This window comes from Tachypleus tridentatus, chromosome 8, assembly GCF_004210375.1.
Source record: "Tachypleus tridentatus isolate NWPU-2018 chromosome 8, ASM421037v1, whole genome shotgun sequence".
In the NCBI taxonomy this organism is placed as follows: domain Eukaryota; kingdom Metazoa; phylum Arthropoda; class Merostomata; order Xiphosura; family Limulidae; genus Tachypleus; species Tachypleus tridentatus.
Window position 1 is genome coordinate 19,549,469 of NC_134832.1, and position 15,830 is coordinate 19,565,298.

General features: G+C 29.7%; 1 protein-coding gene across 1 annotated transcript in view; it reads left to right on the forward strand.

Annotated features, from left to right (window-relative positions):
• LOC143258630 (transmembrane protein 135-like) overlaps positions 1-13,560 on the forward strand; it is a 76,832-nt gene extending 63,272 nt beyond the window's left edge. The window contains 5 exon segments of the mRNA XM_076517870.1: positions 637-804; positions 1,362-1,502; positions 2,450-2,548; positions 6,119-6,186; positions 8,252-13,560. Of these exon segments, the coding sequence (XP_076373985.1) occupies positions 637-804; positions 1,362-1,502; positions 2,450-2,548; positions 6,119-6,186; positions 8,252-8,405 (630 nt within the window). The 3' untranslated portion in view covers positions 8,406-13,560.
• The last annotated feature ends 2,270 nt before the right edge of the window (positions 13,561-15,830 follow it).

Below are 15,830 nucleotides of genomic sequence, written 5' to 3' on the forward strand. Positions count from 1 at the left end.
GTCAAGGAGTTTAAGACAAAGGTATGCTTAGTGTATGATATACTTTGTTTTTGTGCAGACATCATGAGAAGTTTTTCTAAAATTTATTGAAAATGATTCAGTGCAGTTTGTAAAATTTTCAGTGGGTAATCACTAGGGGGTTACATAGTGAGAGAAGTTGGAAATCAATGAGTAATGCTTATGTTCCTTCTATTTCAAAAGTGAGAAGGAAAAGGAGTGTAAAATCAGTAGTACGGCAAAAACAGTTCTAAATGTTTGAGTTCTTTAGGACCATATTTGTTCAAATTTTAAATAGAATGAAAATAGATGTAACATGTTTCTGTACTTCTTGGCATGATATTTCTGCAACAATATATTTCTGTTGTTGAATATGTTTTTATGATTTTTGTAGATCAGAAACCTAATTTTTAAATTGAACATTGGTTATTTGGCTTTGCAATTTACTTTTGGAAATTGTAAACTAGAAGTTGAGTATTAGAAAATGATATTCTCATTACTTTTGATTATCTTATGCCACTTCTATATAAATACCTATGGTAGACATAGTCAAATATTTTAGTATTCGAGTATCATTTTTGCTTATATGAAATAATTAAATATGCTGAACCTGATTGCTAAACATGTTTTTTTTTCCAGGGATTTCTCCAACCTTTTCTTCTTGGTTATAGTGCACGTGCTGTTGTGCATGTCTTCTCATCCTTCCAACGTATCATCAAAAATCCCTCTCTCATTCTAAAACTTGTCACTAATAAACAGAATTTAAGTGTGGGCCTAAGTGTTGGAGGATTTTTTGGAATCTTCAAAGTATGAGTTGAATTTACTGTTTTATTTATTGTTGAGTGCTTGGCCATAAATGTTTTATTTTGACCATTAATAACCAGAATTTTGGTTGGAAATACTTTTATGGTCTCTGTCTTAACTTTTCTTGCATTCACCATATAGCTGAACTCTAGCAAATACACAGAGAGAATTTTACTATCCATTCTAAAAAAATCTTTTTTTTTTTAAAGCTTTGCCTTACATATTAGACCAAGTCTATAAATGAAAGTCAACAAGTATATATAGCATTCAATAATGTCTCATTATCTATTATTACCACTAGGCCTAGAATTCAACATTATTGAACGCTGTGTATACTTGTTGACTTTCATTTATAGATTTGGTCTAATATGTAAGGCAAAGCTTAAAAAAAATAATTTTTTTTTTGGATTTGATATTAAAATTCTCCATGTATTTGCCAGAGTTCAGCACTGAATGTTAAATATCTTACAGTAACTAGAAAGTGGTTGCAAATGCCATTCATTTAATCAATGTGCATTGTACTTAATGTAAGTAAAATAAATTTTATTATTTACTTAAAGCTTGTAAGTTGTCTTCTGAGGTGGGTTCACAATAAGGACAGCGAGTGGCATGCAATTCCAGCTGGACTCTTGGCAGGGTTAAGTATGATAATTTATCCCAACTCAACTGTGGCCTTATATTTAGCATGGAAAGCTGTTGAGGTTAGTAAACAGCTTATCTATAGTGCATTTTGTGAAAATACATGAATACTTAAAACATTGAAAACTGTGTCATAACTCCTAGTCTTCTTACTTCATTTTAAAATGTTTTGTATGGTTTGTGGGTTGTGTACTTGAAGTTTTAATTAATGAAATTTATCTTAATTAAAATAGTTAGTTATTCTCTAAAAACCTGAAATGAATGTATATTTTAAAACTGATTACATGCGAGACAAGAAGACACTAGTACACATTTTGGTTGATAGATAAACTATAGGTGCATAAAAGAGGAAAAATCTAATTGAGTTTTGTTTTGCTTCTAGTATGATTGTACAAATCACAATACAGAAATTTATTTTTCTCACTTTATATATTCATATAGTTTTTTTCCATTTAACCAGGGTTTTATTTAGAGAGAAAGTGCAATTTAAATTTATGTAATATTAAAGCAAAGGGAAACACAGTAAATTTAATTATGGTGAATGAAAAACAAATTTAAATACTGAAGAAATGTGAGTAGCTGATAATTTGCTGTAGAAATATTCATCTTATTGTACATTGTTAAAACATCTTACATTATTTATGTGTATGTGTTTAAATAAATATGATTTTTTAATATATCAATTTGTACATATTGTATGCAGATAGTTCAAAAAGATTAAATTTGTAACCATACAATCCTTTGTTTAAACTGCATTTAATTTTATTTATCTTTTTTAAAAAATTATAGTACTTATTTTCAAAGTTAATGCACATTTTGTGATACTTAAAAAAAAACCTGATATATTTTTTAAATACATATAAGTACATATTTTATCAAAATGTTAGTAATTGTTAATAAATATTTAAAATAATTTGTTATTCTTTTATAAATCAAGTTTTATTGGATTCTTTTAGTTATTTTGTTTATACTTAGGTTGTATATCAATAAAACTCCTGTTTTTTTACAGATTGTCTATACTATTGGAATAGAAAAGAGAGTACTTCCTTCTATTCCTGGCTCCATCCTAATATTGTATGCTGCTTCTACAGCATTACTGTTTTATGCAGTAGGTATTCCATTTATCATTAGTTTGTTAATAAGCATGAAGCTACACAGCTATGCTGTTCTGCCCATCATGATCATCAAAACTCAATTATTAGAGTTATAAGCCCTCAGACTTACTGCTGAGTGGACAAAGGGCATATTTATTGCTTATATATTATGTATTGTGGCTCTTTAACTTCAGATAGAGCCACTGTTATTCTTAATCGGATACTGTGTAGTTATTGTTTTCATATCTTTGTGGTTTTAATTTTACAGATATTTCTGAGACCAATGAAGCCAGATTGCCATATACAAGATATACCAAACATTTGCCCCAAATTTTTAAAAAATGAGTTTTTGCTAGAGCTCAAAGCCATATTAAGAACTAACTTATTATTAAATAATGATTTTAAATAAGTAATGTTTTTAGTATATCTGTATTTTGTAATCTGAATCTGTTGAGTTGTTGTTCTTGCATTTTATTATGTTTTAAGCAACATAATTGATATGCAAGGACTAAAGCATAATTTATTTAAAAGTAGATTTCATTTCTTTTGTAATATTCATTTCTTTGTATGTTCATCAAAGTGTGTATGCTTACATTTTTTTGTATATGCTTTGTGTTTGAGGATGATATAGTCACCAATCTCTTAGAAAACAAAATAATAGGAATTTAGTATGCCAAGCCTTTCCATAATTAGTATTTTGTTTAGCAATATTTCTGCAAAGGAGGAAAAAAAAAAGAGAAAAATGCAATGTATTTCTTTATTCTTAAACTAAGGTTTTAAAATACAATTTCATTAAAAATACTTTAAAAGAAATGCAGCTTTAAGATTATTATAGCTTAGTGACATTTTCTGCTATTTATTTATTAGATGACATATAATTTTTAATTGCACACAAATGTAAGTTTTCCATATGAATGGGTAGGAAAGCACTATGGTATTGCTACTACTTGTAAAAGCCATGTAATATAAGAAAAAAAGTATGATTTCATTGAAAGAGTTAATTTATTAAGTGTTAATTCTTGAATTTTTCATACATGTTATTTTATAAAAAAACATATGACAAAGAGGCACTAGTAATACATAGTAATTGTAAATGTGTGGTAGTTTGAGGTATTAAAAAGTTTCTTGCAATAACCAATGAGTTAAGCATTTATTGCTGTTGATAAAGCATTCTTCTGGCATATGAGATCTTATGTTTGTCAAGATAAGCTTGCACAGAGCATAAGTTTGGTAGGTTAAAATATCAGGAAAGATAAGATCATTCCTTTGCATTTGTTTTTTTGAATACTTGACAAAATTTTAAGATGTCTCTTATGAAATGTGTCAACCAACAGTGTGGTAAGTTGTTTTCCCAAACTACTAAAAATCCTCTGCATGGTTTCTTGAGTGAGTCAGCAATGAACTTCCAGACCTGTATGAATGGCTTGAGGTTGAACAAAATTGCATCAATCAGCAGAGAGAAATGTTGCACATAGCATACTTCATGACAGTGGGGAAATCTTTTAGCTCCTGGAAGAATGTTCATAAGTTTCATGAGTTGGTTCTTTGTCATTCTGAAATATGTTGCAACATTAATAAAATTGGTTTTTCATACTTTCAACTCAATAATACTTAAAACGACTTGCTCTGTTGCTAAATCTGATTGATGTGTACAGCACCAGAAAGTTAAATTTCTTTCAAAGTGACCAAATAATATTTGCCACAATCCACCATTTTTACAGGGTTGGTATTTTCTCCATCACTTGTTCTTCCAGCTAGTTTTGATGTATCAATATCTGACTCATAAAATACACATAGAAGACATTGAAGTAAACCACTAGTGCACATACATTGTGCACATCAAGAAATAATATTTTCAACTCTAACTCTTTTGTCAGAGTAGTATAACTAATGAATTTGTTGTGTTCTATTTTCTTAGAAACACTGCCAGTAATCTGCATGCAAAAAATTATTACATCATTCAGTTTCTGACAAAGATTTTTTGTTTCAATGGCATCAGAGACATAGTGAACTGGAACTCTGTAGTGACTGTCACCTGCAAATGGTTGAAAAGCAGGAACAATAGCATCCATGCCATATCTCATGACAGAAATGAATGGTTTTCTGTTATACTAGTGAGATTTTGAAGGCGACAAAAAATTGTAGTTTTTTCAAGCATGCAGATTATACATCAAAAGCCAATCAAATTAGAAACTGTAATATGTGCTGAGTGCTTGTTTAAGTTATTATTCTATGGATGATTATAGAACTTCTGTTTCAATATGTTTTAAGTTTGAGATGCATTTCAACCTTCCTATGTGCCTCAGAGTTCAAATGGTCCACAACCATTTTGAACTTATTTTTTAATTCCATCTAAATCCCAGTAATAATTGAAACTTTACCACATTTATAGTGTTGTTTTGTGATGTATTCATAGTCACTACAGATTGGATGCTGAATAAATGTCCCATTTCTTTTTTTCTTTTTTTTTCATTTTGCTTAACTTAGGCTTTTATTCTTTATGGTAAGCCAGGTTGCATCACAATTCATACCAAAATACCATTTAGGTACTTAGTGAAGACTTAGTTCAGGTGAATAAATAACTGTTGGTTGCCAGTAATTTATGACCTAGGATCTGTACTATGTCAACCTTATTTAATTGACATGACCCTGTCATATGGCAGAGTCAGTTGTATGCACATGCAAAGAGTCGAAGTGGTAAGGTGTGGGTTCTGTAAATATCCCTTTTATGTCAGTCCAGGGTACTTGTACCATTGTGGAGAAACCACTTCAGCTTCACTGGCACCATTGTAATCCAAAATTTAGAGAAACTGGGTAAACTGATACAATATTAACAATATATATTATCATTAAATTATAGAAATAAAACAAATGTTCACTTATCAGCCTACTTTATTGAAATTGTTCAGAAAAAAAGGTGGGAAGAACATAATAAAAAAAATTGCAAAATTTAAGTATGATGTATAGATAGTAATTTTACAAGTTTATGGTTATTAATCATTATAACATTGTATAGCACCATTCAATTAAAATGCTTTTATTCTTGAAACTGACAGAAATTTAACATTTATCTGTAGATAAAAGTTATTCTTGGCAAGACTTGGTTGCTTATATAGTGATTTTTGTATGATTCCTGTATTTTTCTTAGCTTGTTTCTGTTCTTTTTGGCATTTCTATCTCTGCATCATACTTAATTTTTGCAATTTCTTTTTAATACTTGTAATCAAAATTTAAAGCATATCTTGGAAAGTATATTGTTTGTGAAAGCATGTTTTGGCTTGAGTTGCTTACAGCTGAGATGTTTTATATACGTGTATAGTATACAACACTTTTTAGATAGTATTTATACTTGTAATTCATAATTATTTAATTGAAAGTTTTAATAAGTAATTTCTTCAAGTTATTAGTTCTATGGATAGATGAAAGTTTAATTTTTATATTTATTTCTAAATAATTGTGAGGAAGACTGAATTATTATTTCTTGGAGAAAATGTTGTTCCTGCATAAAAGGAAAAAAGTATATCATTTTTCCTGTGTTTAATGTTGTTTTTCACAAAATAAGTCCAGTGTTTCTTCTCCCTAAGGCATTTATGGAACCCCACAACTTAAAACCTACATATATACGATTTCTGAACCGACTAACTGACAATAGGTAAATAATTTATTTTTTATGACTTTTTGTCTTAGTTAGAGAAAAAACTTAAGGTTTGGAGCTACATATTAACAAGTATTACTTGCAAGAATGTGTTTTATTTGATACAGTATTTTCACAGTAAAATAATTTAAGGTCAAATTTGTAAAATCCTAAGGATGAAGGTGAATAGATTTATGTATTTGAATATAGAGTCAGTTCTTTAATTGTAATAGAGTTCAAATAACTTTTAAAGTGTGAATTTTCCTATATAAAATTTACGTGAATCAGATTTGTTTATATTGTTGTTGAATGAAAGTTTTAATAATTGTAATGATTCATTCATCTGTTGAATTTGGAAATTAAACATTAAAATTATTGTCTCAGTTTATCTCTAGGCTAGTGTTAGTGAATTAGGTACAGTTGAGTGTGAGAAAAAGGTGTTTGACTGAAAAAGAATGAAAGGTGTAGAATCTCAAAGTAAAATGTACATGTGAGATAGTTTTAAGCATGTTAGGATAAATTTCCTGATTTTAATGTTAAATATTTCTTTGGTTTTAAGTTGGAATTCTGGTTTAAAGGTTTGTTTAGTTGCTGTCAATTTGATGTTGTTGTTTGTTTTTTTTTTGTTGAGTGATCATTGTTGGCTGTTTGTTTTACCAGGATAAAATTCCTTGAAGGAGAAGTTGAGTTTTTCCACACAGTTTCTTTTTTTTTGAGGAATCTCTGAGTGATCTGGTGGTGATGTGTCTGTATATAAAGGTGGATCTTGGCGTAGTAACAGTTATTTTTAAAATTTTAAATGGAATGGATCAGGTCACCTTTAGATGGTTAAGTTGGCACAGGCCTTGGGATTTGTTTTACTTTTTTTCTTATGGTTGATTTTAGAGTAACAGTGGACAAAATGATTGATTTGTCTTTGTGTCCAGTACTGATGGTTTGATGCAAAAAGGTTTAATATCTTCTAAGAAGCTTTCTGTATTATTATATAAGTTTGTTTTTTGACATAGTACTTCTTTAGAAAGGTACATGGAATTTCACCCTTATTAGTTTGCATAAAAGTTCTGATCATTTTTAAAAATGAATCTCAGGTTAAGAATAAATGTTGACTATATTTTATGTATTCCAATGAATTAACTTTTATACATGAAAGAACATTTGTTTAATTGTCCTTTGTTGGAAAGTGTCAACAGTTGTGCTGTAGCTGTTCCATTTGTTTCACAAATACTTTTAAGATAAAGTTCCATTGTCACAAGTTGAAAAAAACAACAACTTGAAGTAAACAATGATTTGCATGTAGTTTTGTAGAAACTTTTACTGGGACTTTCTCACCTTGTTTTGTTACCAGATAATAACTGTTCAGATAATCTAATATAAAAGTAGTCTAATGTTCAATATTTTGATGTTTCTGAAATAAGAATGAAAACTAAACTTGGTGAATATAGAAATAACTTTTGGTACTTGAAAAATAAAGTACATTAGTTGTTTGATGTATGTATATAAATAAATGATTTGTTTCTGTGTTCATAACTGAAGAACTTGTAAAACCTCTAAAATAGGTTATTTACATGAAAATTACTATTAGATGTGAAACTGATGAACGTTCAATTCAAAAGAAGTTCAAGAGAATAAGTAATTCAAGTTCTACTCACCATTTTGTGGTTGAGATTTGGTATTTTTTAATCTAAACCTGGTTGGTGTGTGCAATAACAATCATTTACTGAAAATTTATTAGTTGATTATTTTATTTCTGAAGAAATTATTTTAAAATAATATATATTTTTACAATACTATAATATTTGTATCGATTTATTTTTCAACATGCATGCTGGAAAGTGAGTGATTTCATCATAATGAAGAAAGTAATCTGTCTTTAATGCCTTTGTAGCTGATAAAGTGCAAAATAAATAGTTCTTTTGTAGTTTATTTTAAATTATCCGTTATTGTTTTTCAGTTTTGGATTGTTTTTCATCATAATGTTTTTCTAAATTATGTGAAATACAAAAAGTGTACAAATGATGTAATATTTCTGTGTCATTGTTTTTATCTAAAAAAAATCTTGACATCATGATTGGTGCATTTCTAGACTTGAGTTGATCAACCGCCATGTAATGGATGTTTTTGGGACTCATGCTTCCAAGATGTATCATGACTTTTGGCCTGATCTTGATTTTCGCTACACCAGTCGTGCCTTTCAAGAGACCATTTTAGTATGGTTAGCAGGATCACCAGAGCATTGAAGTAGTAGTTATATTTACATATGGTTTAAGTACGGTGTCAACTAATTACCTTCTGAAATATATTTAAAGAAATTTCCTTGTGACATTGTCACTTCAGTACATTAATAATTATTTAAAATATATTCTCATGACATTGGAAGAACTTTTAATGTTTGTTTACCAGTCTAATTAAGGTACTTTAGAGGCTTTTTACAAGCATGAGAAATACATAGCTTGAGAGAGAGAAAGTACAACTACATGCAAAGCCTTATATACAGCATGATATACAGTATGCTATAAAATATGCTGCATCTGAAACTTGATATTTTTTTCTGTCTTAAGACCATATTGTAAATTGGAATAATGATCAAGTATATACTAGAGCAATGTGGTAAATCTAATGGTGGGCCTGCTTATGATGTTTGGCTGAAGTTTCAAAAATGATTAATTGGTATGTTTTGTATTTTAATTTTATACATTTAGGTTCTCCAATTTTGAATACTTCATGTCTTTACCGTTATTATTATTTGTTGTTATAATTACTTCTTAACATCATTTATTCATCTTACACCAGTATAATGTTGTTGATTTGTGATGACTGCTTACTTTGTGTCCTGTAACAACTGGCTTTCAAATCAGACAGCACTAACTGTGCTGTTATTCTCTACTTTATCAGTTTACTTATTTTGTTTTTGTAACTTATAATCTGATCTTATTGTGTACTAAATCTTGAACATATTTAAGATAAAAGCTAGTTTACAATATTATTGCTTGAAATTATCAAATAACTCATTTTAGAGTAACAGTGGACAAAATGATTGATTTGTCTTTGTGTCCAGTACTAATGGTTTTCAAAATTGAACATTTTTGGAATACAGATAAGTTTCTTCACTGCGAATTTGTTATACTATTTACAAACCACCAAGAATCAGAGGCATAAATTGTCACTCTACACTTTATTGCTTATCAAAGTACTTTTAGAACTTGGATGTTAAACCTGAAAATCTTTCATTGACTAAATCTTTTTCTTGTGAAATGAAACTTTAGTAAAAAACAATGCTGATAATGTGTTGAGAAAATTTTTTTTCAAAAATGTTAAGAGATTTGCTTATAATCATTTTGCATTAAATCAGATTGTTTAAGGAGGTAACAAGCAATCTTGATGAATCATTTAATTATATATATAATATATTAAATACAAATGAAGGCAAAAACATAAGACAATAAACCCATTAAAATGGAAAAATAAATATCTAAGCTAATCTGATACTGGAAATGTTTCCCATTTTGTAATTATTTGTTTGAGTATAAGTTTTTCTGTTTGAGGGTGACTAAACAAAGATTGTGCAATTTTAACAAATTGTTTTTATACTTACATTGTCTCATTTGAGATGAAATTATATTTGAAAAGGTATGTATGTTGTATCATAAACATTCATTGTTTATCAAATTAACAAAAGTTTATAAACATTTAAAAAGGTTTCTACTTTCTTTCACTTATGTTTGCATACTACAGTTGTGTTTAGTTTATTTTTAGAAGAATAAAGTTGACAGTTAATTTTAAAGAGATTTTAATTTTTTGAGTAGTGGCATGTGTTTAATGTTGTATTTATTAAAATATCCTCCATATATAAGCTATTTCAGCACCAGCAAAATGTCTATGCCTTACATCTATGAAAAACTGTAGCCTGAGGTACTACATTGGTGTTACTCAATCCATTTTTGATTTATATTAGTGACTGTAATATTTTAAAGCTTCTCCTAGTATTTACAGTGCTAATGTATGGGATCTTCAATGTAAAGTGCACTAGCTGAGAAAGTTTATTTTTTACAAATGCATACATTTTTGAAGAGTTCTCTGTCAGATGTCTTTCTGTTAGCTTATAGTAATGGTATAAACAGTGCCAACTTGTTGATGAAACCATCAACCATCTTAAGTTACAGGAACTGATGTTTAATACACATATACTGGCCAAGAATAAGAATTAGTCTACTGTATATTTATTCAAACCAGTAAGACTTTAAACTCTTCTCTCACCACATAAGGGTCTCTGGTTTTCATCAGTATTAAACTAATTATCAGTAACATTGACATTTGTTGATATGATATGTACAGCATATTTACCTTTTATTCATTAGATAAATGTGATTCCTTCATATTATTGTGGAATAAGACTTTAAACTTATCGGGATCTGTTTATTTACAAACATATAAATTGATCAATACTATACTTTCTTCTGATAAACCATTGAACCCAGAAGCTTTGGTGTAACTTTTCTGAAATACAGGGTGTTTGGAATGCCACTGTGCACTTATATATTTATTAACAGACATGTTTCAATATAGAATACAGGAGGAAAATATGAATGACAATTATAAACAATGTTGAAAGTGACCCCACATCAATACAGGCCTGGATCCTTCTTATTTTGTTTCCAAACACTGCTGTCAGTTGCTGGCTTGAAATAGACTGAATAAAATATGATTACAAAACTGCACAGTGACTTTCCAAACACCCTGTAGTAGGGATGTGTGTGAAATACAAGTTTTTATGGATCACTCTGCAGTTAAAGTATTTAAATGTAACTTAAGTGGCCGATTTCAAGACAGTGAAGTTGTTTATATATAATAAACACACACACAAAATGGATTAATAAGGATATATGAGCCAGGGCTAAAAAATATGGACACATATTGCAACTAAATATGTATATTGAAATATCACCAGTCATACTGTCAGCATAAGTCACTATAAAACTATACAGTACAAACTTAGACTGTATAAAACAGCCCAAGCATAATATTTTGTCATTATAATTTTGTAACATTATTTAGGTTTTTGTTACATTATTTCATAGACTTCAAGGAAGTTGTCATTGAGAAATATAGCTTGAAACAAGGTGTGGACTTCAAGTTTGTTTTTTACATAATTGTTTTATGTTCATATATTTTTATTCTGGAAAAAGACATTAAAATTGAAAAATGTTTGTGACTGTATCATTATCGATTAATATACACCTTTTATTTGTATCCAATTAATATACCAATACCAGCAGTTCCGAGATACATTTTTACTTCAAGTGGGTTTCTCTTCATCAAGAATTACTTCACCATGGTGGACTACTTGCTAACACCAAACATTTGTTTCAAGGGTGCTGTTTGTACTAAGCGCGTTGAATGAAAATGATAAATTTGACATTATTAATAGTTTTATAATATAATCTGTGTTACACTAATTTGGAATTCAGCATTTAATTACATTGATAGCAAATAGAAGGTGACATAATGTGTGTGCCAAAATGATTCTTTACAAGTTCTATAACATGCATTCATATAATTTCTGGCCACTATGTATATGTATCAAGCTTTTTAAAACTAAAACATAAAGCGTTATTTACTTCTTTAATGAAATAGTTGTATAAGGTTTATTTCCGAAACACTGTGTATACTTATACCAGATTTTATTGGATTGAATTTTGGTTTTGTGCGTGTTTCATAAAATGTGTATTTTTGTACGTATATAAATAGTTTAAATTTAATTGAAGTATTTTATGAAATTGATTGCAATATGGTATATGTGATTTGTAGAGGAAGTTAATATGGTATAAAGTTAATTGAATCCTGATTATATATATGTGCATTATTTAAAAAATTGCGTTGAAATTTTAACATTTTAAAGTCCACCCCTGTTTGTGCGAGAATAAAGTATGTGAATGGAACTAAGCACCACAATGAAATGCCTTTTTACAAATAAGACTTTATTATTAATATTGTTTGTTTCATGAAACACTTTTCTGTTATTTTGTTAGAGGTGTACAGGTGGTATTATGTCCCACTTGTCCATAATTTTTTAAACTCATGTTCTGACGTACAGAGAACTCTGGTGAACGTGTTTCTCTACCTTTCGATTTATATATAACAGTTATGTAATAATGTCTGTGTATGTTTGCCTTTTGTTTTTCTGCATTTTGAATAGTTTCTTCCAGTTTTATTTTTTATGGCATTATATTATAAGTAAATAAAAACAACAACAAAGGGCTTCATAATGCATATTTGTAATTTTTGTAATATCAAATTCACTTCGTAAAATACAAAGTCCTACAACGTTTTTCGTTTGTTTTACAAACTACTCACGTCAAGAACGATGACGATGTAAAATAACCTTGTGCATAACCTGTACAAATAACATATTCTTTAAGTTGTGCATAACCTGTACAAATAACATATTCTTTAAGTTGTGCATAACCTGTACAAATAACGTATTCTTTAAGGACAACAAGGAATCTGTTGGCCCATCTCGGCTATCCCATCCGCCAAGCAAACCTAAAACTATTTTAAAAGTAAAATTGCCTTAGCTGAAGACGGCTTCTACCTTACCTAAATCTATATTTGTGTCCACTAATTCTTTAATTCTCGCTGTTAACTATGGAAAAGAGCCCGTCATGGCCAAGCGTGTTAAGGCGTGCGACCCATAATCTGAAGGTCGCGGGTTCGTATCCCCGTCGCGCCAAACATGTTCGCCCTTTCTGCTTTGATGGCGTTATACTGTGTCGGTCAATCCCATTATCATTGGTAAAAGAGTAGCTCAAGAGTTGGCGGTGGGTGGTGATGACTAGTTGCCTTCCCTCTAGTCTTACACTGCTAAATTAGGGACGGCTAGCACAGATAGCCCTTGTGCGAAATTAAAAAAACAAAGAAACTATGGAAAATGCGGATGCACCGACATTATCAATTCTTTTTACAGTTTTATGTAGCTTTTTATCCGTTAAATTTATATGTAAAGCGTATTTACTCAATGTATACGCTTTTAACTAATTCAATTAAGTTTTCAAATCACAACCACTCACGTGACTGTTTTTGCCTGTTATTGTGAAACGCAGGTGATTTTTGCATGTTAGAAGATGATCTTGTAGTGTTGTTTTCTATTTGTTTGGTATAGGACTGACAATCTGTTTTAATTAAATGTAGTGTGTACCCAACATTCTCATGGTTAAGTGTATTTCCTTAGAGTTACAATGTTACCTGGACAATATTCACGTGCAGTAATGTTTTTCACTTGTTTGGTGTCCGTCATTCACAAAATTATGGTACTGTAATCGGCCGTGCGATCTGTTTATCGTTTTATTTATTATATACGTCATAATAATGATGTAAATAAATCGTTTTTATAGATCTCGTCATTTTCTTTAATATCAGTTTACGAAATTAATAATAGTAGTACCGAAGATGGTCCATATGACTTTTCAAAGACAGTTTTCTTTAACTATTCGTGCATCTAACGCTTGCATGACCATGGCACTTTCTGTTAAATATGATTTTCCGATATAATAATTGAAATAGGTCCACTATGTAATGCATTTCTCTTCATCAACTGAGTTTGTACAAAGACATAAATAAACCAGACGCAGTGTGTAGTATGCAATGGAATAGTCTTTATTATTATAACCTAAAGCAAAAGTTGTGTAGTTTCTCGTTTTTGACGGCTGACGTTCTTCACTGGAGATTGATTATACATTTTTAATGCTGACTTACCCCAAATTATGTACCAGACTGACTAAATTTTAGTTGAGCCAGTAACCTAAGATTTACCCAGAGTGATTAGAGCGATTCAATAATTGGTCATTTCCTTTGTAAAGTAAGGGAGGTTGTAATTTCGAGGCATACCTAATCCGTTATTGGCTGCTGTCAACCTCCATGCACAAGGTGCAGTGTTACCATTGGCAAAGCAGATTTTATCTCTGAGATAACTTGTAACAAAGGCAGCTAAAATAAAATTAATTTCTTGACTGTATGCGAGATTTATAGACACAAAGTTAATGACAAAATTGAAAAAAAATTACATTAAAATAGGAAGGTAGACAACACATGGTTTGTCTACAAACTACACTTTTCCTTTTCCACCCCAGTTTCAGGTTTGTCCTCAAGTTGATATTAATTTTGTCTTTAAAAGCAATCGAATTTACAGATATATGGTGAATGAGCTTGTCATAAGTTTGTTGTCTCTGTAAACTTTTAGAAGCAACACAGATGACAAATGCAATAAAGTAGTAACCTTTAACTCTGTTGTTACGGATGAGTTAAAAGTGCACGTGTCATTGCATTTTACAGTGTTGTGTAAACAAATTGAATAAGCTTTTAGTAATTCGCTGGAGTACCCATTTTTTAGATCGAAGTACCTTCATGATTAATGAAAGTCATATTGAGGCATGAAAGATTGTTTTCCTTGTATATAATTGAAGAAAAAAAAACTGTAAAAGAAAATGTGAAACCGCAAATTTATTTGTATCTCTCCATGGTTTCAGTGAATCTTCATACCAAGTTTGTGAAGTTGTTACACGTACATACAACAGACAGTAATATTATATTTCTGTAGGTGTATCTTATTAAACTTTGCATAAAAACATAGTTTGTAATTCGACATTTTATATTACGTCCCTTCGTGGAACAGCGATAAGTTTACGGATTTATAACGCTAAAATCAGAGGTTCTATAAGAAAAACACGCACACACTTTCTTTGTTGTTGTTTTTACACACGCGTTATATTACACAAGTTTTAATTTCACAATTTCATAAGGAATTATTAATGAAGAGTTTTCAATCCTTCCTTCTCCATGAAATTTTCGTTTCAAATTTTATCTTGCTCTGTAAATTTCATAATGTATAACAATTAGAAAAACAAATTATATATTATGTGAAACATTAATATAAAATATAAGTTTCTAATCATCTCTGTTGCTTTATCAGTAAATTTGTCAAATCCCTCCCCATAACTTTCAGTGTAGTTTTCTAATCCATGTATACCTATTTCATACAATTATTTTATAATCAATAGAGAGAGAGTTATAAATAAATGTTTAGATAGGGAACTTTTACAGGAAACTAGGCCTAATGAGTTATGCATTCAAGTGCAGATGTTCTCATCGCCCATGATCGAAAGTATATTGGTGCACGAGAGTTCTTTGTGTGTGTGTAATTTATTGCTTTTCGTAGATCAGTAATGTTCTTCCATGGCATAAAACTGAAATAAAGTGAATCTCAAAAGTTGAAGTTGTGAATATGATTAAACTGAAGAGGTGACCAGATAATTAGGGCGTTTGAGTCGCAACCTAAAAGTCATCGATTCGAATCCACGTCCCATTAAACATACTAACCCTTTCACTCTTGGTGACTAGTCTTTAACTGCAAAATTAGGGACTTTTAGTGCATATAGCTTTCGTGTAGTGATTCGCGAAATTCAAACCACACCAAGTTGTGGCAGAAAATGATTTATTCAAAGAAAAATAAATTAATTTTATTTCATATTTTAAAAACTTAGTTTGATTGTACATTGATCATGTTGCGATAGTTAATTGTAGATTTGAGAAAATAAAGATAAAATATTTTTAGCGAAAAACTTTTGATATTTAGTTCTAGAAGCTAGTAAATGTGAAACTGCAAAATAAAA